Source organism: Camelus dromedarius, chromosome 10 (genome assembly GCF_036321535.1).
Source record: "Camelus dromedarius isolate mCamDro1 chromosome 10, mCamDro1.pat, whole genome shotgun sequence".
NCBI lineage: Eukaryota > Metazoa > Chordata > Mammalia > Artiodactyla > Camelidae > Camelus > Camelus dromedarius.
The window spans coordinates 47287614-47309579 of record NC_087445.1 but is presented as its reverse complement, the minus strand read 5'-3'; the positions used below and the strand labels follow the sequence as shown (position 1 = coordinate 47309579).

General features: G+C 38.8%; 1 protein-coding gene across 8 annotated transcripts in view; it reads left to right on the top strand.

Moving 5' to 3' along the window:
• RNF38 (ring finger protein 38) overlaps window positions 1–21966 on the top strand; it is a 112849-nt gene that overhangs the window by 38535 nt on the left and 52348 nt on the right. For 5 of the 8 annotated variants that reach the window (XM_031450038.2, XM_031450037.2, XM_031450036.2 and 2 more), the window contains exon 2: window positions 10271–10341. Coding sequence is in view for 1 of the 8 variants with exons in the window: in XM_031450031.2 (XP_031305891.1) it covers window positions 21943–21951 (9 nt within the window). In the remaining 7 variants the exon portion in view is untranslated. Of the gene's footprint in view, window positions 1–10270; window positions 10342–21235; window positions 21558–21602; window positions 21952–21966 lie in introns of those variants that run through there. The other 3 variants (XM_031450032.2, XM_031450034.2, XM_031450031.2) reach the window with 2 other exon arrangements.

The window sequence follows — 21966 nt, the reverse complement described above, 5'->3', positions numbered from 1 at the left end:
TTGAAAAATGTCCTGAGCATACATTTAATTTTAATAATAATCCTCAGAACAGCTCTGTGAAGTAATGTAAGTAGATATTACTGTTCCCACTTTAGAGATGAGGAGCACATGTGATTTGTTAAATGACTTGACAAAGATCACATATTAGTAAATGACTGAACTGTATGTCTGACTCCAGGGTTCATTCTACTCAAGAAACAACCAGAGGGATCTTTATATACTGCTGGCAGAATTGTAAAATGATGCAGCCACTTTGGAAAATATTTTGGCAATTTATTAAAAGGTTGAATAGAGGTACATATGACCCAGCAGTTCTACTAAAGAAATGAAAACAAATATCTACACAAAAACAAATGCCATAACAGCATTATTCATAATAAGACTGAAATGTCCATCAGTTGATGGATAAACAAAATGTGGTTATTTATACACTGGACTATTATTTAGTCATAAAAAGGAAATGATGTATGCTATAACATGGATGAACTTGGCAAAAATCAAGCTAGGTGAAAAGAAGCAGTTACAAAGACTACATACAACATTATGATTCCACTTATATGAAATGTCCAGAATAGGCATATATTTAAGTTAGATAAGTGGTTGTCAGGGGCTCATGGAAGGGGAAAATGAAGTAATGGCCTTTGGGTTTCTCTTTAGGGTAATAAAAATGTTCTAAAATTGATTGTGGACCCCCCCAAAATTAAAAAAAAAATTCCTTAATGGGGAGGTTATAGCTCAAGTGGTAGAGGGCATGCTTAGCATACAAAAGGTTCTGGGTTCAATCCCCAGTACCCTCTATAAAATTAAATAAATAAGTAAACCTAATCCCTCCCATTTTTTTAAATTAAAAAAATTAAAAATTTATTGTGATAGTGGTCACACAACTTTGTGAATGTACTTAAAAATTAATTTTACATTTTAAATTGATGAATTATATGGTGAATGAATTGTATCTCAACAAAGTTGTTTAAAATAAAACATCCCAAGACTCTGAAATTGAATTTTCTGAGTTAGAAGTATCAAAAAGACCTTACTGTAACAGTAAATAATTGGGTGATCATCACTTACAGAGTAAGAGTGACTTTTTTTCTCGTATGTTTTTTTATCAACATTTATTTCACATTAATAATGTCTTCAAGTGTGTTAGCTAATAGTGTTGTGTAGATTTTAAGTAGGATTTCTAAAAATGGTGCCATCTGTTTTTATTTTTGGTTTTTTTCTTTTTTTGAGGGGGGGGAGATTTATTTATTTGTTTGTTTTTTAAGAGGATGTACTGGAGATTGAACCCAGGACCTCCTGCATGCTAAGCACGCACACTAAGTACCATATGAGCTATATCCTCCCCTGTGCCGTCTGTTTTATAAGTTCATTTGGAGAAAGCTTGAAACATTGAGGATAGATAAGTAAATAAGGTTGGATTTTTATCAGTTGGATGATACTTGAATCTTTGGAGCAGATATATGGAAATTGTTAGTTGGTTTTGAAGACTCAGAACCTTCTTGGCACATTTCTTTGCAGCTGTGCCATAGACTCTGCTATCCAGGCAGCAGTTGTGAAGGCTACTGCAAGTGATGTGATTAAAACCCAGAGAGATCATGTTCCAGAATTTAGTAAACTTCAGGCCAACTATTGGATAAGGCTCAATATGTTTTTGTGTCCTGCTATAAAATCAGGCACTTAAAAAATTCTTTCTGCTAGAGTGAAAGGAAAAGAGGCCTGAAAAAACAGTAAATGGGAATAGAACCAGAAAGTTAGACTTAAGTGTTGTGTCTCTTTTAGACAGTAATTACAGTGCCAGTTGCTTTAAAAGTACAGGCAGATTTCCTGGGTCTGGATTTTAAAAATGTCTATTGTCTTCGTGTAGAATGAACAAAAATGTAAATGTTTAGTTTTCTTTTTTTTTAAATAGTATTGAGTTCAAATGCTTTTTAGTATCTATATCAACTATTTGGATCATGGTGGCTGGCAGGCTAATTAAGTTTTTGAAAGACTGATTTGGAAGGGTTGTTAATACCTTAGAAAATGGAACCAGATTTCAGAACAATGAATTAAATTGTATAGAATACCCACTATGTGCAAGGGCCTATCCCATTGTCCGAAAGGATCTAAACAGCAGTGTGAGACCTAGTATCTTTTATCTAAATTGTACGGTTTCTTTGTAAGAACTTGTACATCTATCTGCCACAATGTATGACTGAATTCTGCTTTGCTAGCCTGTCTTTGAATTATCAAGGAGATCCTGTCTGAGACATGGCTTCCATTTTGGTCCACATGTGACCCCAAGTTAACCACTTGGCCTCCTTGGAATGTATGAACAATAGTTGTTCCAAGCCTTGATCATCATCTTGTATACTTAATTGGTGTATAAGAAGTTCTGGTTAAATCACTGAGGCATGAGGTTTTGTCCTACTTGCCCAGGGTTGTCCTTGAGCCAGCCCAGGTCAGTGATTCTATATTTCTACTCCCAATTCTCTGTATGTGTTTGAGGGAGGATGGGGTGGAGAGGAGGGAGACGTCGCCTTTGAGGAATTTCATGAACAAGCCAGGCAAGTGCTCATAGGTTGGTCTCAACTGCCTTCTCCAAGGTACTTTTTTCAGAAGCCATTACAGATTTGGACTGGAGCTTAATAACAACATGAATGGAGTAAAAATATCCCTGCCTAAACTTGGGCTAACAATTGAATCTTAGCAGAATAGAGCATCTTCTTAATAGTTGCCACCAAGATCATTTTGCGGATAGAAGCTCAAAGGAGAGAGAAGGTAATGGATAGTTCACCTCAAGAATCCTGGGGTCATGGGGTAATGTTGGAATCCTCTGCCTTTTTTTCTTAAGTCTGTTTGTCCCATTTGGTCTAGTATTCCTAGAGATACTGGGAGCTCACTTGGAACTAGGCTCTTTTTTTAATGGGCATCATAGAAAATCAGAAAATAAAGATGAGCAAAAATACTTTAAAAAATTTCTTCCTGTCACCCAGGGATTACCATTGTTAGTATCATAGTGTATATTCTTCTAAATGTTTCCTTCACATATCTATGTACATGTATGTGTACTTACTTAACTATCATGAAATCATACTATTCATATTCCTCCTTACCCTTTTTAAACATTTTATTTCAGTAAGTTTTTATCTCTTCTAATTTTACCATATTCATATTTCTCCAGTTCTCTCCCCAAAATCCTTTTAAACTTGTTTATTTAAACTAATATACAGTCTGGCATGCACATGGTATTTGATTATTTCCTTTAATCTCTTTTAATCTAGCACAGTTTCTGTCTTTTTCCTTTTAGAATAATAATTACACTGACTTACTGAGAACTTCTGCAGAACCAACTTTTGGATGATCTGATTGCTTCCTTGTGATGTCATTTGTTCTTCTATCCCTGTATTTCCTGTAAACTAGAAATTATATCCAATAGTTTTATGGAGCCACGCATTCTTTGCTTGAATGCCAGAGGTTAAGTCTGAATTTCACAGTGTGTCATATTAGACATCATATCTGGTTGCCCCACTGTTAATAATGCTAAAATTGGCCGTTGGATTAAGATGATGGGAGTTTGGTCTCTTAACAGTGTGGTTAGGTTCTCCTTGCAACTGCAAATAACCTGTTACACACCCCCATCAGCCATTCATCTAATGATTTTAGCCTGTTTGATAACCGTTGCCTGAATCAGCAGTTTTCTGGGGTTGGCAAAATGGTTTTCTAATTCTGAAATTTCTGTATGTATTAGCTGGCATTCTTCTACAATGTAGAATTAGGTAGAACTAGGGCTTTCAGTTACCTTAAAAGGTAGGATAAATGCATGATTTTTTGGTTTTAATGACCAAGTTTTGAAATGAGAGGTTGTTTTAATAGACACCTTAAGAAATGATAGTTGAGATTTTACTTTTCCCTTTTTAAAAAGTTACCGTTAAGGGGCTCCCAGATTTTCGTTGATACGATGTGTTTTGGTCAGCTACAGTCTTACCTTTCTTTTCTTGCTTAAACTGGTAGAACTTTGGCCAGTGGGAGCTGTTGCTCTTGGTCCTGTAGAACAGGTATCAGAAAGCATCAGGTTGGTGCTGTTGTTCTCCCCACTGTCCCATTTTGTAGCTTAAAACTTTCACTTTTAAACCCTCAAATCTTTGTTTCTGAGGTGACAGGCTGCTAGCTGTTGAGTTCAGGATATGCTTCACTTTTCCACTTCGTACTTCACTTTACAATGCAAACCCCCATCTCAGATGTGCACATTGAGAAATAATTCTAACGGTGCTCAAGAAGCCACACTTCCATGACAGCTTTAAGAGCCTCACCACTTTTAAAGAGATGTGCACATTTTGCCCAAGTATCTGTAATTCGGTTTTGTGGTTTAATGCCTCTTGTTTTTTATACCTAGATTTCAAGGAATATGCATATATCTCAAAGTGTTTTTCTTCTGATGTTTATATAAAAAGATTGTATGTTTATGTTTCACAAACTCAATACAAGTGGTTGTTTTTTTTTTTTTTTAACAAAGCAATATGCCAAAGTCCAGTTACATTCCAGCTATCCTTGAGAGAGCTTGTCATTTGGAAAACAATGCTGCCTGTCAACAAAGGGGATGTGAGTTCTGGATGAGCCTGGCACTAAGAGGCCATATCGCTGCATATAAAGAACTGTTCATGGTATTGTCTGACAATGTTTTAAGTATATTGCATACTAGCATGATAATTTGCTATGGAGTTTGTTTACTGTGTTTTAGTTTCCTTTTAGGAAAGAAGTGGTAGGAGATACAATCAGAAACGTGTAGGATAGCCAGGTCATGTGATACCTTGTAGACCAAGGAGTTAAGGATTGGATTTTATTTTGAGTGAGAGAAGGAACCAAGGTTTTAAGAGGAAGAGTGTCATAATCCATCTGAACCTTTAAAAGGGTCATTCATGCTACTACGTGGAGAACAGACTGGGGAGGAGGTAGGGAAGGTTCACGGGGAAGAGTGGAACTAAGGACACTAGTTAGGAAACTATTACATCAGTCCAGGCTTTGGCTTGGGTAGCAGCAGTGGAAATGATGCTATGTAGTTAAATTTCAGGCATATTTTAAAAGTAGAGCCAGCAGGATTTGCCAACTCATCAGCTGTGGGATGTGAGTGAAAGGGAGGAGTTGAGGAAGATGCAAAAGGTTTTGGCTGGAGTAGCTGGCAAATAGTTCTGCCATTTACTGAAACTGGAGGTAGGTTTAGAGGAGAAGATCAGAACCTCAGTTTTGGACGTGCTGTGTTTGAGATGCTGCTTAGATATCTAAACAATATTGAATAGGTAGCAGAATATACAAATCTGGGTTTCTTTGGGGTGGGAGGTGGGGGAGTCAGGGCTTGGAGATAAAAATTTTGGAGTCATCAGCCATGGGACTTGTTGGAATCCCTAAAGGAGTGAATATAGATAGAAAAGAGAAGTCTGAGGTCTAATCCTTGGGATGTTCCAACCTTTGGAAATTGGGGAGATGAGAATCCAGCAAATAGACTGAGAAATTGCAGTCAGGGATATAGGAAGTTTTCCTGAGGCCAACTGAAGAAAAGCATTTCCACAAGAGTGAAGTCAGCTGGGCCAAATGGTCCCAGTAGGTCAAGAAAGACAAGGATTCAGAATTGACTGTTGGATTTTGCAGTGTAGTGGTCTCTGGAAACGTGACAGTGTCTCTGCTTTACCTCTCTACCTTCCCCTGAGGACTAAAGACTCTAGCTGATATTCATGGCAGTTGCTCTGAAACTTCTCCACTTCCCCCACTGTTTCAAACTCGACCTCTTTGTGTTCCCTAATTCTAAACTTTGGGCTTCACACCCTGACTTGAGTCCTCACTTCTGTTCTCTTCCCTTGATTTCACATATTTGCCTGACTCTTCCTAGAATGTTACTCGTCTCTTTCCCCCTATAATGCTTCTTATCTAGTTTGTTACTCTGGACCCAGTATCTTCTGCTAGCCAAAGTAGGGTTTGTAATCATTTAGATGTGTGTCATGGACTCCTTTGGTAATCACGCTTTGCTTTTTTTCCCCTTCTGTTTTATGAGGGGGAGGTAATTGGGTTTATTTACTTATTTATATTTGGAGGAGGTACTGGGGATTGAACCCAGGACTTCGTGCATGCTAAGCATGCGCTCTACTGCTTGAGCTATACCCTCCCCCCTCCTTTGGTAATTGGATAAAGTTTATAGGCCCCTTTCTAGGAGAATATTTTTAATTGGATAAAATAAAACACATGAGATTATAAAGGAAAACACGGTAGTTATCAAAGTATTAAAAACTAATTTGTGATAAAAATATATTTGAATCCTTATTAACGCATTAAATAACACATTCTAGCAGTGGGCCTAACGCTGTTGTAAATTCAAAGTAGTGATAAGTATAAATGATATTTCAGTGTATCTGCAGCAACTGTATTATACGAAAATATATGTAGTTTTTATTAGGACAAAGTCACAGGTACTGTCAGTCCTAATGTGATTTGTTCCTATATTCATAATAGAGTGGAGTTTTACATTTCAGTTTCAAGTGAAGGAAAATAAAGTTAAAATTTTATTGTTCATGTAAGTCTTGGGTCCCAGGTTAAGAAGCTAAATAGGTGAGAGCTGTCGTGCTGGTGTGAGCAGAGCACTGAGCGCTCCCTTGCCAGGTGGAAGAACAAGCTTTGTCTGCAGGGAAGCATACTGCCACCTTCTTCACAGAGGAGGGGTCAGACATGGACTTTATGGCATGAGTTAGAGCGCCAGGGTAGGTTCTTGAGCAGGAATAATAACTTTATAAAGTGTATTTTGAAAAAAATCAGAAAACTCGTGGTAAACACTGTCATTTAATGTAGAATGTTTGGCTAGATTCTTTTAAGTTTCAAAAATTGGCCCCCTTATTTTAGTATGAAAAGTTTCTTCTTTTGCAGCTGTGTACTCCTTTCTCTGATTACCTTATTCAGAGTTGCCTTGAGACCTGTATTTTATTCTTTAGGAGTTCAGTTTGGGTGATCTTGTCTATATCCTTTGTCTTGTGGGTTGGGGACAGCTCGAGAGGGAAGTAGTGCTTGTGTCCATTCATTCACCTCTAGGATGGTTCTGCATTGTTTTCCAGCAAAAGGCTTGTCCCTTAGTGCCAAAGGAGTGAATTTTGATATTCAGGGGAAAAGGTAAAAGAGAAGCCCAGACCATTGAAAAATTGGGTTGTATGTTTTCTTACTGTTGAGTTTTAAGAGTTCTATGAATACTTTTGGATGCCAGTCCTTTATCAGATATACATTTTGCAAATATTTCCTACTAGTCTGTGGCTTTGTCTTCATTATTTTTAACAGTGTCTTTTATAGGGCAGTTTTAAATTTTAATAAGAAGTCCATCTTACCAATTTTTTTTCTCTCATGGATTGTGCTTTGGTTTTAGATCTAAAACTCATTGTCAAAGCAGTCACTTAGATTTTTTTTCCTTTTATCTTTTAGAAGTTTTATAGTTTTGCATTTTACATTTAGTTCTATGATGTGTTTTGAGTTCATTTTCGTGAAAGTTGTATGGTCAGTGTCTAGGTTCTTTTTTTTTTTTTTGGTATGTGGCTATCTGTTTATTTATTTTTAATGCTCTCTTTTGGAAGAGATTTTTAAGTTGCTGAATAATGTCTCTCAACCTTCATTTTTCCAGCCCTCATGGAATCCAAGTTTTTGACAATGGTCCCAAACGGTGGTCCCCCCATAGTCACTAGATGGTAGTATGTGAACTGTTGGAAGCACAGTTTTCATTTTTCTTTAATTGTATCCAGTAGAAACACATATAACATGATATGTTAAATAAAAGGGTTTTGTATAAGAGTAAGATAAATGTCAGTTTTGGTACCTCTTTGGAAACCTATCTAATGTATGCTTAAAATCATCAGCTCTTAGGGTTCTTTTCACCAGTCTAACTTTATTATTATATGACATTAGATTAATAGGAGACTGAAAGTATAATTTTTACTAACTCCTTGAAAAACATCTTCAATATTTTTGACACAGCAGTTTACGTTGTGATTTGATTTGCCATTCTACTATCCTAGGAGATTTTAGTATTTAAGGACATTGTTGTATATATATTCTTTCTTCCAAATCATGGTTGTTGAATATGTTAAATGCTGTTAACTGATATCAGTATCAGCAAGAACTCTATGGTTTATATTATGATTATCCATAATTATACCTTTTTGACAACTATACCTTCCCCCTCCTCATCCTTCCTAGAATTGTCATCCAGCAAGTTTTTCACTTGCTAAGCTTATTAGTAAGTTTATTTCTGAAACATAGAAATTGATAATAAATATTAGCAAATGCTTTTTCATCATTTTAATGTGATCAAACTTTTAAAAATTGTTTTTTGATCTAATACTTTGTTGATAAATTTTCTTTGATTGAGTTAGTTTAGGAATCAGGCTTTCCTTAGGCAAACATGAATGGTTTATGGTGACACATTATGTTACATGTGTTGTCACTATACTCTGTGTGTGTATATATATTGTATGCTGCAATTTTATTTATTATTTTTATTCTTGTTTGAGATTAATGTTTTCTCATTTTAATGCTTTTTATATTTTATAATCAATATTATATAAAATGAATTGTAGACAGTTTACACTGGGAAGTTAGGAATAGTCACTGTCACTGGGATTATTTCTGTACATTTAAAGAAAATAACTGGTAATAAATCTATCTAGTAAGGAATTTTTAATCCTTTGTAATTTTTAATAAATTTCTCTGCTATTGCCAATTTCATTATTTCTCATTTTCTTTTTATGAATGTACAAGAGTAATATATGATAAAAACCTATCTTTAAACAAGTCTAAAACAGTTATTTCAGTAAGTGTAAAATAAAAATTTTTAGTATTAAAATGTGTCAAAGTTTGGTTGGCTGCATTCTTTCTGAATGGCGCATGGAATGATTGGACATCTGAATTGATAGCATTATAAATTTTACCAAATATGGTGTTTGTCAGTATAATGTCCACAGGAGTGGTGGTGGAATGTCTTCTTAGGTTCAACTAAACATTTATACATTTAGACTGGTAAAATCATCGTAGGTCTTCCTGGGCAACACTTTGTTAGAAGGATATAGGACAGAAACTATAATTTGTCAGTACGACAGTGGGAGTCCTTGCAGCAGTTCATTCTTTCTGAAGTGCTGCCCTCACAGCTTCAGAGAGAAGCTCATAGGTTCAGAGAGAGGAAATCCACACGGAGTGGTGTGGAGAACTCCGTGGGCATAGTTTCCAGGGTCCTCTGCAAAGGACTTGCCTAACTAATTACATGTCACCACGCTCTGAGAAGCTCAAAAACATGGCTTCCTACTAAGTGTTTATTGTACTTCCAGTCTAGATGCAGTTTACTGATTTGGTCATTTCTTTTGTAAGCAACATTACCAGGTAACAGAGGTGGCATGCTGTCTTAATCAGGTTAACAGGGATTAACCTAAGGTCAAGTTCTCAGCAAAGAAGGGGTTTTGCTCATCTTTGGTCCACACTCATGCGTGCTCATTTTTCATTTATGGCTTCTTGTTTTAGTACCATCTTTTAGAAGGTTTTTCTTACTCCAAGTTTAGTTTTTAAATCTACATTTTCTTTTAAAATCAGTTTTATTTTTTACATTCACACAGATCTTTGAGCTACCATCTTCTGTATGGTGAGGTAGGAGCTAAAGCTTTTTTTCAAATGGCTAATCAGTTGTTCTAATCATTTATTGAATAGTTATTTATTTTCCTGTTGTTTAGAAATGTCATTATTAGAGGAGTTATTAGGAGATCTTCAAATTAACAAATGGTTGGTTATATTAAAAATGTGCACTTTCTAAAGTAATAAAAACCTATTTATAATCTTGTGAATGTGTATTAGATTTTGTTATTTGTATACTGAGAATTTATAAGGTCAGTTATTTTCTCAGGGAAGGTATGTGTAGTCTGAAAAGTAGTATAATTTTTTTCTTAAAAGGAGTTTGCCTTAATGAAGGCTGTTGTGCTTATTTAGGTGGCCCTACTCTGAAAACTAACCACTCCATGTACTGGAAAGTACTGAATTAGGAGTTTGAATAATGGGGTGTGGTTTCAGACCTGCCATTTCACTGACTGCTGTTTTGTGCAAGTCAGCCTCTCCTGTGTTTTGTTTTGCTCAGTTAAACTGCACCAATAACAATCCCCATCCTTCCTACTTCCGAGAATTGTTGAGGATTCGATGAGATAATGGATATAAAGGCACTTTTAATTGGTAAAGCAGTTTAAATGTAAGGAATTATTGCATCTTAATTTTTCCTCCCTTTCTCTTGTAGGTAGTGTTGGTGCTTCTTTTCAGTGCCAGTCCATCCATCACGACCACATTTGTCATGATGACAGTGACAAGGTGAGGTCCGTGTTGATGTCTACAATGGTGAAAATGCATGCTGCCCTTATGTTGCTGAATTCACTTGCCTAACTCTGGACGGAGGGCGAAGAGAGTGTGACTTGGGGAGCACAATGTTGTGATGGCAGAGGGCCTTGCTGGTTTGTGTGCCAGATTATTAGACTGTTCCAGAAAACTTGAGGATAATTTCTCAGGATGTGGGCTGGACTCCTAATAAACCTTCCATTTCCTTGCCCCCATCCCTTTCTCTGTCACCATGCTTCCTCTTTTCCTGCACAGCCTGGATGGATTATCTTAATATATGAACAGGCGTTCCCAAAGCTGATAAGTATCTCAGCAATTTCTGTTTCTAATTTGAAATATCTTAAACATTCTGATTTGGTTTGTTTCTGTAGTAGATTGTATTGTAGTTTCTTCTCATACTTACTTTTTTTGGCTCTGTTTCCAAAGCTTGATCTAAATGTTGAGGATTGAGCATGGAACCTGTCTGATTCATGCAAAAGAAACGTGCATTGGGCCTGTTTTGTTTTTAAAATCAGGTCCTAACTTTTGGTAGTTTTGTTTCATTTTGGTATTTTGTTTCTGTTCTTTTTATCTCTAAAGAAACTGGTCTTTGAGGGGCTTTCCAGTACACATCAGTACCCTTGATGGCCCAACCCTTGCAGTAGTTACTAATGTGGGCTTGGTGTTTGGAACATCTGGCAGCTAATATTGGATGGGCTTAAATTTATTCTTTTCCATCATCAGTTTCCAGTGGTTTCCCTCCCATTTCCTGTGTCTCGTATGCAGGAATCTATCACTCCCTTGGTAGTTTCCCCAGGCAGACCAATCCAAGCGATCTTTTTCTCTGCTGTTTTAATCAAGATCCTCCTCCCTCATCCTTTTGGAGCTCAATCAAGAAGTTGGTTCATCATTGGGATTTTCCAAATGGCCTTCTTTGTTCGGTGTGCTGTTTTGTCTCTGAGCTTTGCTCAGTCAGATTTCAGTCTATTTACAGAGAAAGTGGTATGCTTTTAGCATTCCAGATTCTCTTTTATTATTAGAGTAATCCAGAGGGTTTAATTTTTAACTTCTTTTAGAAGCAAGCCACTGAAGGAGACTTCTAGACTATATAGTTAGCTCCATGAAATTAAGTGTACCAGATTTTAGAAATGAACATTTGAAAATAAGACTAGTGATAGAAGGGAAAGGTAAAATCACTTTAGGTCAGTAATATTATAAACAATTGCATTTCATAATTGTAAAGATGTTTGAAAGTTAAATTTTCTTTTCCCTGCTAAGTATAATATGCCTCTATTCATGTTTGTTTATGGTGGAGAAACCAGACTATGCTCTGTTCTGTCTCTAGGTTTAGCATCTAGAGATGAGATTTCTGTCCACCTCTGCCAGATATTTTTCATCTATTTTAAAATGGTTTTCCTCTTAATTTCTGAATCTTTGTATGACTGAATTTATGCTTTTAGGAGATGGGATCTTTCCTGAAATATATTGGGAGGGGGAAGAGAAATTTTAAGGGATTTTGTCACTTGATCAGCAGATCAGAGAACTCAGAAATTGCTTTCCTGTCTCTCCTGCCTACGAAGGATATACATATGATTGTTTCCCAGAGGGAAATGGAGAGAATGGATTAGGGTCTCTTGACTCTGTTTATAATTCAACTGGTTCAGTCAGCAAATAATATTTGTTGATTGGCAGCTATGTTTCTTGGCACTTCGGGAATACATCAGGATACAAAACAAAGATTACTGTTTTTTTATGACTATGTAGTCTAACTGGGGGAGGCAGACAATAAAAATAAACATAATACATAAATTTTATAGTATGTTACAGTAAGCACAGTAGGTTAAAGAAAATGTACAGCAGAGTAAGTGGGATGAGGACCACTAAGAGTTGGATGGTACAGATTACAGCTTTGAATAGGATCATTAGACATCATTCTGGGAGGCGAGTGGTGGATAGATAAGATAAGAATCAGACCTCTGTGTTTGCAGCAGTTTCTGACTTCTTTCTATGATAAATGGGTGTTGGTTTTGCAAAGCGTTAACAACCTGGGTGTGTGTGTTCTCTCTCCCTCCATCCCTCCCTCCCTCCCCCTCTCTCTGAGAAGTGAAGGGATTCTAGAGCACAGCTAATTCAACCTTCTTTTTAAAAATAAACTTGGAACCTGTAACCCTAGTGGGAGAAAAGACTTGTTCAGGAGTCACCCTGCAGGGCTGGAGCTAGATCAGATCTTCTATCTCTGATGCAAGCCGTGTAAAATAATTGTCTAGCTATTCTGAACACACTGTCATAACACATGTTGATGCTTTGCTTATTATCCACACTTTCAGGCATGGTACATTTCTCAGATTTGGGAACAAAAGGTGATTTTTCTTAAAAGTTGTCTTAATTTTAACTAATCTGTGTGTGATGGTGGTGGAACTAGGGTTCAGGCAAGGAGAAAGAGGGTGAGTCCATTTGTCGGACCTCCCTTCTGCAATCTTGGAAATGGTGGCAAGTCCCCAAATTCCATGGTTTGGCCTGTTTTCCAACTTAAGTTTCTCTGCTGATGTTCATTGGTTTTTACACCTTACAGTGCTGATTCCAGCTGTGAGGTTTACTATTAAATACTGTGAGTTACAAACTTTCATATTATCAGTTTATATTGGGCTTAGCAATTCACACAAGCCCTCCAGCAATATTTTTATATTCATTCATAATGTCATAGCCCACAATTTCCAGGTAGCAAACATTTATTTATTATATATTTGAGTATCTACTATATACTGAGCATTGTTCTAGGCATTGGGGACAATGCATTGACCAAAACAGACAGGAATCCTTACTCTTACGAAGCTTGCTTTATGTTAAGTGGGTTAGGGAGGTGGCAAGACGGTAAGTAAAGAAATTGTTAGTTCATTTGTGTTATGAAGAATAATAGATCAGGGAAGGGATATAGGAGTATTGGACTAAAACAGGGTAGTCACAACAGGGATTTAAAATAGGGGTGGTTTTATCCTCATTTGTGGATAAAGACTGTGAGACGAAGATTAAGTAATTTGCCCAATTAGTAAGTAGTAAAACTGGGATTCACTCCCAGGCTAACCTAACTCCAGAGTCTGTGCTTGACCATCTGAAGAAATCTTAGCTTCACCCACTCAACTGTGATATGCTCAGAGCAAAGTTTATCTTCAAGCAGAGAAGGTCCTAGGGAATCACAGTGAAACCAAGTCAGTTGTCAGGCAGTCTTTGCCGGTCAGTTTTTTCTTGCCCAGCCTCTTTTGGCCTCCATTGTGATTCATGACTGTTTACTACTATTACTCCAGGCTTCTCTAACCCAACACCCCTGCCCTGCTTCATACTCAAAATTCTATGTGTCTTTATAAGAAGCCTCCCATTGTGTGTTACTGTATTGCACTGATCAAATGTGATGGTTATGTAGAAGTATACTTTAAAAATAGAAAGTATAACACAAAAATGTGATTGATTGTGAGAGTGTATTTGTTTCACTTAGATACTGAAATTAACCTAACTCAGCTAATGTCACCTTAGGATTAAATAGTCATATCTTCAGAGCAAGAACAAGCTTGGCATGGGGTCACCTGTCCTGAGGATGAGATAAAACATTGAACAGTTTGATAAAAGGAGACTATTCCTTCAAGTGAGATGAATTAATTTGTAGCCTCAGTGGTATACTTTTCCAGAGTGGCTTGGTATACTTACAGGAAGGCTGGCCATTTGAGAGAAGGAAATGAGAGAATTCTTTCTGAACTGCCGGTATGTGAGTGACTACTCAGAGCAGAAGTCTTTTCTGGACAAAACTTCCTTGTGCTAGCCTTCAGTCCATTTGTCATGGAAGAAGGCACCAATCCAGTTTGCGTACAGGTAATCCCACAGAGACTGCTTTCAGAAAGGTGGGAAACATGCTACTGGTTTTTCTTCTATGACTGTATACTTCCTTTTATCTTAATCTTTTAAGTTTTTAGTTTTTATAAAACTACATGTTGATTGTAAAAAGATACGCAGCACTATCTTCAATCCCTCTCCCCAGAAGTAACAGCAATTGGAATTTTAGTTTTAACAGGACTTTAAAAAGTTATATTTGTATAAAAATGTCTCATCAAAAAAAAAAGTCTCATCTTTGCAAACAGTGGTTTTTAGTATATTCAAAGAATTGTGTAACTATTCCCACCATCTAATTTTAGAACATTTTAATCACCCCCCCCAAAAAAAAACCCATACCCTTTAGCAATTACTCCCCTTTATTCCTTCTCTCCCAGCTCCTGGCAACCTCTAATCTCTCTGTCTATGGATCTGCCCATACTGCACATTTCATATAAATGGAATCATGCAATATGTGGCCTTTTGTGTGTGACTTCTCTCAGTTAACATGATAATTTCATGGTTTGTCTATGTTGTAGCATCTATCAGTACTTCATTTTTATGGGTGAGTAATATTCCATTGTATGGATCTAGCACATTTTATTTATCCATTCGTCAGTTAGTGGTTATTTATTTCCATGTTTTAGCTATTGTAAATAACATTGCTGTGAACGTTTGCCTGTAAGGATGTTTATTGGTCACATGATAGATTTTTAACATTTTGAGGAACTGCCAGGCTTTTCCAAAGTGGCTGCACCATTTTGCATTCCAGCAAATAAATGCTTGAGGGTTCCAGTTTCTTCACATCTTTGCCAAAACTTATTTTCCCAGTTATCTTTATAGCCATTGTAGTGTGAAGTGGCATCTCATTTTGGTTTTAATTTGCATTTCTCTAATAACTAAGTAAGCTGAGCGTCTTTTTATGTTTATTGGCCATTCCTAAATATTGTATGATCAGTTAAAAAAAAAGTCAAAGATCCTTTTATTGTTTGACCCTTGTGCATTATATAGTTAGGGAAATGTGGGGAAATAGAAATAGACCCATGTCATAAGTAAACTCACCATCTTTCAATAGATAACACCCCCCTCTTCTTTTTTTTGGACAGTGATAAGATCTATTTTTATTAATTTGTTTTTTTTATTATTATTAATGAGGCATAGTCAGTTTACAATGTTATGGATAATACTCTTAATATGCATTTTTTTCCTTCAAATTTTTCTTTGCATTCTCTGCTTGGATAATAAAACTAAACTGTTCTGATTATCTGTGGCTATGTAATGAATTATCCTAAAACTCAGTGATGCAAAGCATATTTTTTGTATCTTTCATGGTTCTGGGGTTTCCCGTGCTCAGCTAGGTGGCATGGGCTTCCTCACAGTGTGGCAGCTTGATTCTAAGAGTGACTGTCCCAAGAGGACCATGCAGATGCTGTATGGCCTTTTATGACCTAACTTCAGAAGTCACAAAGCCTCACTTCCACCATAGTCATGGGCCTGCCCAAATTCAAGAGGAGAGAGTATCAATCCCACCACTAGGTAGGAATGTGTACATAATAAGAAGAGAATAAAGGATGAGGGAGCTTATTATGGCCATCCTTGAAAATATAATCTGCACATTAGATATACATGAAACATCAGTTAAGATGGCTGCATGATGTTCCACCACAAGGATACATGGTAATTTATTTTACTTGTCTTTACTTGTGGAGCTTTAAGTCATTTAAAAATATTATGCATTTATTCATTCAGCAAATATTTATGAATGTCTACTATGTGCCAGGCATTGTTGAATCACCAGGATACCATGGTGAAAAGACTGACCAGGAAGTTCTTTTCATGCTTATTTTTTGTGGAAGGGGCAGAAAATGAACTGTATATGTAAACCAGTAAATAATCAGATACTTTTAAGTACTATGCAAGTACTTGGGCAGTTGGCTACTCTAGATTAGGTGTTAGGGAAGGCCTTTAAGAAGGTGACAGTCTGAATGATGAGAAAGAACAAATCAAGAAAACTTGGGTCATAGGAGAACATTCCAGGGAGAGGAAACAGCTAGTGCAAAGGCCCCAAGGCTAGAAATATCATGCAAACCAAAAGAAAGCTGATGTGCATAAGGTGGATGAAGGTGGAAGTGGTATGAGATGAGGTTGAAGAGGTCAGTACAGATCAGTGCAAGAGAATCTTGGTAAGCCAGGGAAAGTAGTTTAGATTTTATTTTGTCTCTTATGAGAAGGCTTTGGAAGGTTTTAAGAAAAGGAGTGACATCTGGTTTATATATTTTAAAACATTCCTTTTGTTGCTGTAATGAGAATTTTAAAAAATTATGGTAAAATATGCCCAACTTAAAATTTACCGTAACTATTTTTAGGTGTACAGATCAGTAGTGTTACATTGTGCAGCCAGTCTCTAGAGTTCTTGTCTTGCAAAACAAAAACTATACCCACTAAATAATAACTCATTCTCTTCTCCTCCCAGTCCCTGGCAATCACCCTTCTACTTTTTGTTTCTATGAATTTGAGTGCTCTGTGTACCTCATATATGTGGAGTCATACAATATTTGTCTTTGTGACTGGCTTATTTCATTTAGCGTAGTATGGTCGAAGTTCATCCATGTCTCAGAATTTCCTTCCTTTTAAAGGCTGAATAATATCCCATTGTTTGTATAAAACACATTTTGTTTATTCATTCAACCATGGATGGCCACTTGGGTTTGCTTCCACATTTTGCCTGTTGTGAATAGTACTCCCAGGAATATAGGTGCATAAATACCTCTTTTTAGACCCTTCTCTCAATTCTTTTGGGTATATGCTGTGGAATTGCTGGATCATTTCTATTTTAATGTTTTTAGGAACCGCTATTCTGTTTTTCAAAGTGGCTGCACCATTTTACCTTCCTACCAACAGTGCACAAGGATTCTAGTCTTCTATATCCTTGCTAACACTGGATGGTTTTTGTTTTTAATAGTAGCCATCCCTATGAGTGTGAGGTAGGTAGTATTTTATTGTGGTTTTGATTTGCATTTCTCTCCTGACTAGTAATGTTGAGCATCTTTTCATGTGCTTATTGGACATTAGTACATCTTTGGAGAAATGTCTATGTAAGTCCTTTGCCCATTTTATAATCGAGTTTTTGTTTTTGTTTGGTTGTAGTTCTTTGTATATTCTGGATATTAACCTCTTATCAGACATGATTTGCAAATATCTTCTCCTGTTCCATAGGTTACCTTTTCATTCTGTTGCACTGCTGTTTTTATTTTGAAGTAATCCAATTCATCTGTTTTTTTCTTTTGTTGCCTGTGAGTTTCAGAATGAGATCGTCCTTATATATGTTCTAAGATTCTTTTGTTAGAAATAAGGAAAAGACAGAAAATCTGACAAATCCATAACTACTCAAGAAATCTAATTCCAAGTTCAGTTGGCTAACTAGCAAATTCTAACAAACATTTAAAGAAGGCGTCTAACACCAATCTTACAGAAACTCTTGTAGAGAACAGAAAAAGAACACTCCCTGATTCATTTTCTGAGGCTAGCACAATCTCTAACAAAACTTGATAGGGACATTATAAAAATGGAAAATACAGTTAATTGCACTTAAGAACACAGATGTAAAAATTCTAAGCAAAATATTAGCAAACCAACTCCAACAATACATAGAATAATGCAGTATGACATGATTCTATTAGGAATGTAAAATTGGTTTAAAACCTCCAAAAAACAATTATTGTAATTCACATAGTAACAGAAAAGTCATGATCTCATAGATGCAGAAAATTTTGATAAAATTAAACATCCATTTATGATAAACTTTTTATGAGTTACCAAAAAAAGAGAGAGAACTCCTTTCATTTCCTAAAGGGATCTACAAAAAACCTATTGCCAACATCATACTTAACAGTGAAATGCTGGAAGTTTTCCAGTTTTGGAATAAGACAAAACTGCCTCTCTCACTGTATCTAATAGCACTGTGCTGGAGGTCCTGGTCAGTGCAGTAAGACAAGACAGGTTGGAAAGGAAATTGAACAGTCATTATTGGATTGTATGTGTAGAAAACACAGAAGAATAGAGATAAACTGTTAGAATAAATAATTATATATAAAACCTAGAGTAAACTCAAGAACAAATGTACATGACCTCTGCAGAAAACTGTGAAGCGCTATTTAAAAAAATTAACAACTCAGGTAAATAAAAGAATGCATCTTATTTATAGACTGAAGACTCAACATACCAGTACCCCCTAATTCATCTCTAGATCCATTGCAGCCCAATAAAAAATCTAAGCTGTTATTCCCATGTATTAGAATGGTAGGGTACCAGGGTAGACAGTCCCAATCACCAGATACATTTGAAGGAACTGCAATATTTTCATGTTTGGTAAGCAGCATATTGGTATATTTTTATTTTTGAAGTTGAGGGGACTTATATGACTTGGGTGCCTCAGGAAGAAGTTTTTAGTAGTCATTCACAGTTTTCACTTCTGTCATGAAAACTAATTTTAAAGGGCAGTCTTGGAGTCAGAATTCTTTAAAAGCTCTTGGTACAAGCAACTACTTTTTCTAAAAGTGCTGTGCTGTCCCCTAGCCACATGTGGCTATTTAAACAATCCTGTTAGTTAATTAGTTGTTCTAATCCCATTTCATGTGCTCAGTGAAATATAGCTAGTGGCTACCTTTTGGGTGATGGAGATGTTGAACATTTCCATCATTGCACAAAGAGTCATTGAACACCTCTCCAACAAGACTTCCCATCTTTTTGGATAAACGTTAAATAAAATTTTAGGTTTCATTCTGAAAATGACAGGCAACAAAAGAAAAAACAGATGAATTGGATTACTTCAAAACCGAGCGACTGCTCTGTTATAATGTACTCCCTACCACATTTGGTAGTCAGTGGCTCACCTTAAAATTTAAGCTACTCATTGGGTGTTTAATAGCAGGGTACCAGATTTTCTGATCAAGAAAATCAATTAGAGAAGAAATTGCAGTACAGATTTCAAACTATTCAGCATTGAAGTTTGGAAGCATTGTTTACATGCAGACAGACTTTTTGGGTGAACGCTTCAGATGCCAGTTAGCTAAGATCTCAATCATTTGAGAAGAGTTCTCAAAGAGTTTGCCTCACAAAGGATTGGCTGAACCCAGGAAGAATTCACTGTAAACCTAAGGGCGAGGAACCTTAGAGGGACTGTAATAGATTTTTGCTGCTGAGATTCAGCACTTGAGGAATCTGACTCTTATGATTGGACAGCTTCCAAATGGTAATTTCCCTCCCTGTTTCCAATTTTTTCCCTTCATTGCCCTCTCTCATCACATACTTCATATCCAAGTAAACAAGAAAAGCTGTTTCAAGGTGATTTGCATTATGAAAGGAAGCTTGTATAGCTAAGATTCTGTTGGGAGATCTGTAATGCTAGGTGAATCCACAGCAGTGAAGGAGGAATTATGAGAGATTCAGAGATTAGAAATGGATTACATTGGATGCCTAAAGGTGATTGGGATTCATGACTCTGTAGTATGAAATGAAAAAACAAAACAAAATTTGGATGTAATCATCTCTAAATCGACTACTTTGGAAGACTGGCAGAGGGCTTTGTGGGAAGAGTTAGATAACTGGGCTACATAATGGGGGTGTATCGGGGGCTCAGGGGAGGAGACGTATTCATGGGACCCTGTTATTTCATTCTAGCTTCTCTTTGCCCAGGAGTTGCAAAAGCCCGTGACGTTATTGCTGGAACTTTGAACTTAGCAGTTGCTAAGCACCTGCTGTTGTGTTTTAGGCTGTAGGTTTGGACCTTGGGGTTACAGAGTCAAAACGGCTCCAGCGCTCAATCTAATATGGGAGAGTAATGTACACAAATAATTACCATTTCGTGTTATTCTACGTAGAAGTGCAGTGGGTCCTGGAACATCATTTTCGTCTTACTCCCTAATTTTCTACCGGAGGCAGCTGAGGCCCAGGCAGGAAGGAGACTGGCTTAAGTAATGCCAAAACAACTAGCATCTGAGTTTTTTGCTGATGGGACTAAAATATGACCACCATCCTTGAAGACATCATCGAATTCCTATCTGCTTAAAGATAACTTCTCCGATAATGTCCCCTTGACTGCCCTCCTGTCCTCCGATACCACTTACCTTGTCCTTATATTCATTGTGCTTTTTATGGAAGATCTTGCTTCCTCTTTTAGATCTTAAACGTGATTAGGAGAGGCAGCATGCTAGCTTCGGCCTTCATACCTATCTCATTTCCCATCCTCAGAACAATCTGAATAACTGTCAGGTTAATTGAGCCTGACAGTGGGACAAGTTGGGTTCAAACCTGCTTGCTCTATTGTGAGACTCCTTGTACTACTCATCTCCCTCTACATCAGTAAAAATTCCTCACATTCGAGCCACATGGATACATATATTGGGAACTTGAGTGAGGTCAGTTACTGTCTGATGGCTGAGGTTTGGAGGAGGGAGACACGGACGAGCAGCAACAATTAGGCAGAGATATATACGAATTGGGGACCCGCCCGTCCGCGGTCCTGTGTGGCAGCGGCCTTGCCAGGCGCGGAGTGGGCGGGGGAGCGGCAGGGGCGGGGCTGCGCAGGGGTGCTGCGCGACAGCTCTGTTGCCGGAACTAGTCGGAGTCGCGCGCCGGATCGCGCTCCACGCGCCCCATCGCGCTCAGCGCGCCCCGCCTCGCGCTCAGCCCGCCCCGCCCCCCCTCCCCTGCGGGTGGAAACAAAGGGGGCTTGGCGCGAAGAGACTAGCCCAGGGGGGAAGGGGCGGAGCGTCTGGCAGTCTCCGGCCTTCCTCTCGCTAGGTTTGTTCCAGCAAGAGGGCGGGGCGGGGCGACCCAGACCCGAAAAGTGGGAGGGCCGCGTGCTCGCGCATTTTGCGGCCTAGCGGCGGGGGGCGGTGCCTGCGCGCGCAGCAGAGGGTAGTGCGCCGGCGCGCGGCGAGCCCCGTCCGCGAGCACCGGGGCGGGGTGCAGCGGGGCGGAGCGGGGCGGAGCGGGGCGGAGCGGGGCGGGGCGGGGCGGGGCGGGGCCCCCCTCGTGCAGTGGTGCGGGGCCGTGAGGCGGCCGGGGCGGTTAGGGCGCGGGGGCGGAGAGGATGGGGCCCCCGAGGCGTTAGCTGATTCTGTCAGCTCTGGGCGTGCAGCTGTCGTTTCCTGGTGCGCCCCGTGTGATGGTGCCGGGAGGAAGGAAGCGCCGTGACAGCGCCTCGGTCGGAGCCCGGGTTCCGGGGTTGAGGAGGCCCGGGAACGGAGAATCTGGCGAGCTGGCCGCTGGCTGGGCAAGCAGTCACAATAGGAGGCGGCGGCCCAGCGAGGAGCCGCGGGAGTAGCCCCGCAGGGCGGAGCCTCCCCTCGCAGGTACTGGCTGCTGCGGCCGTTGGTTCCCGCGCGAGGGCGGGACGGGCCGAGCTTGAGGCATTTGGGAGCCTGCTGGGACACGCTGGCTGGAAATGTGGTTGTTCCATGCTTGGCGGGGCGCGGCCGCCTGGCGCTCTTTGTTCCCAGGGCAGCGGAAAGGAGGTGCGGGCACAGCCCGCAGGAGCGTCGGCCCGCAGCCGCCTGGCAGATGGCCTCGCTCTCTGGATCCCTCCCTTTTTGCCAAGGCGCAGGTGAAATGATGTCACCCAGGAGAACGCGGAACCCGGTCGAAAGGGTCTTCTCTCGCGTCCTTCTGCCGCCGCGAGTTTCCGAACAGGCTGCGTTTTGTTCTCGGGATGGAAATTCTTCCTTTCAGGGCTGAAGAATGAGAGAGGTTGGTTTTAAACCC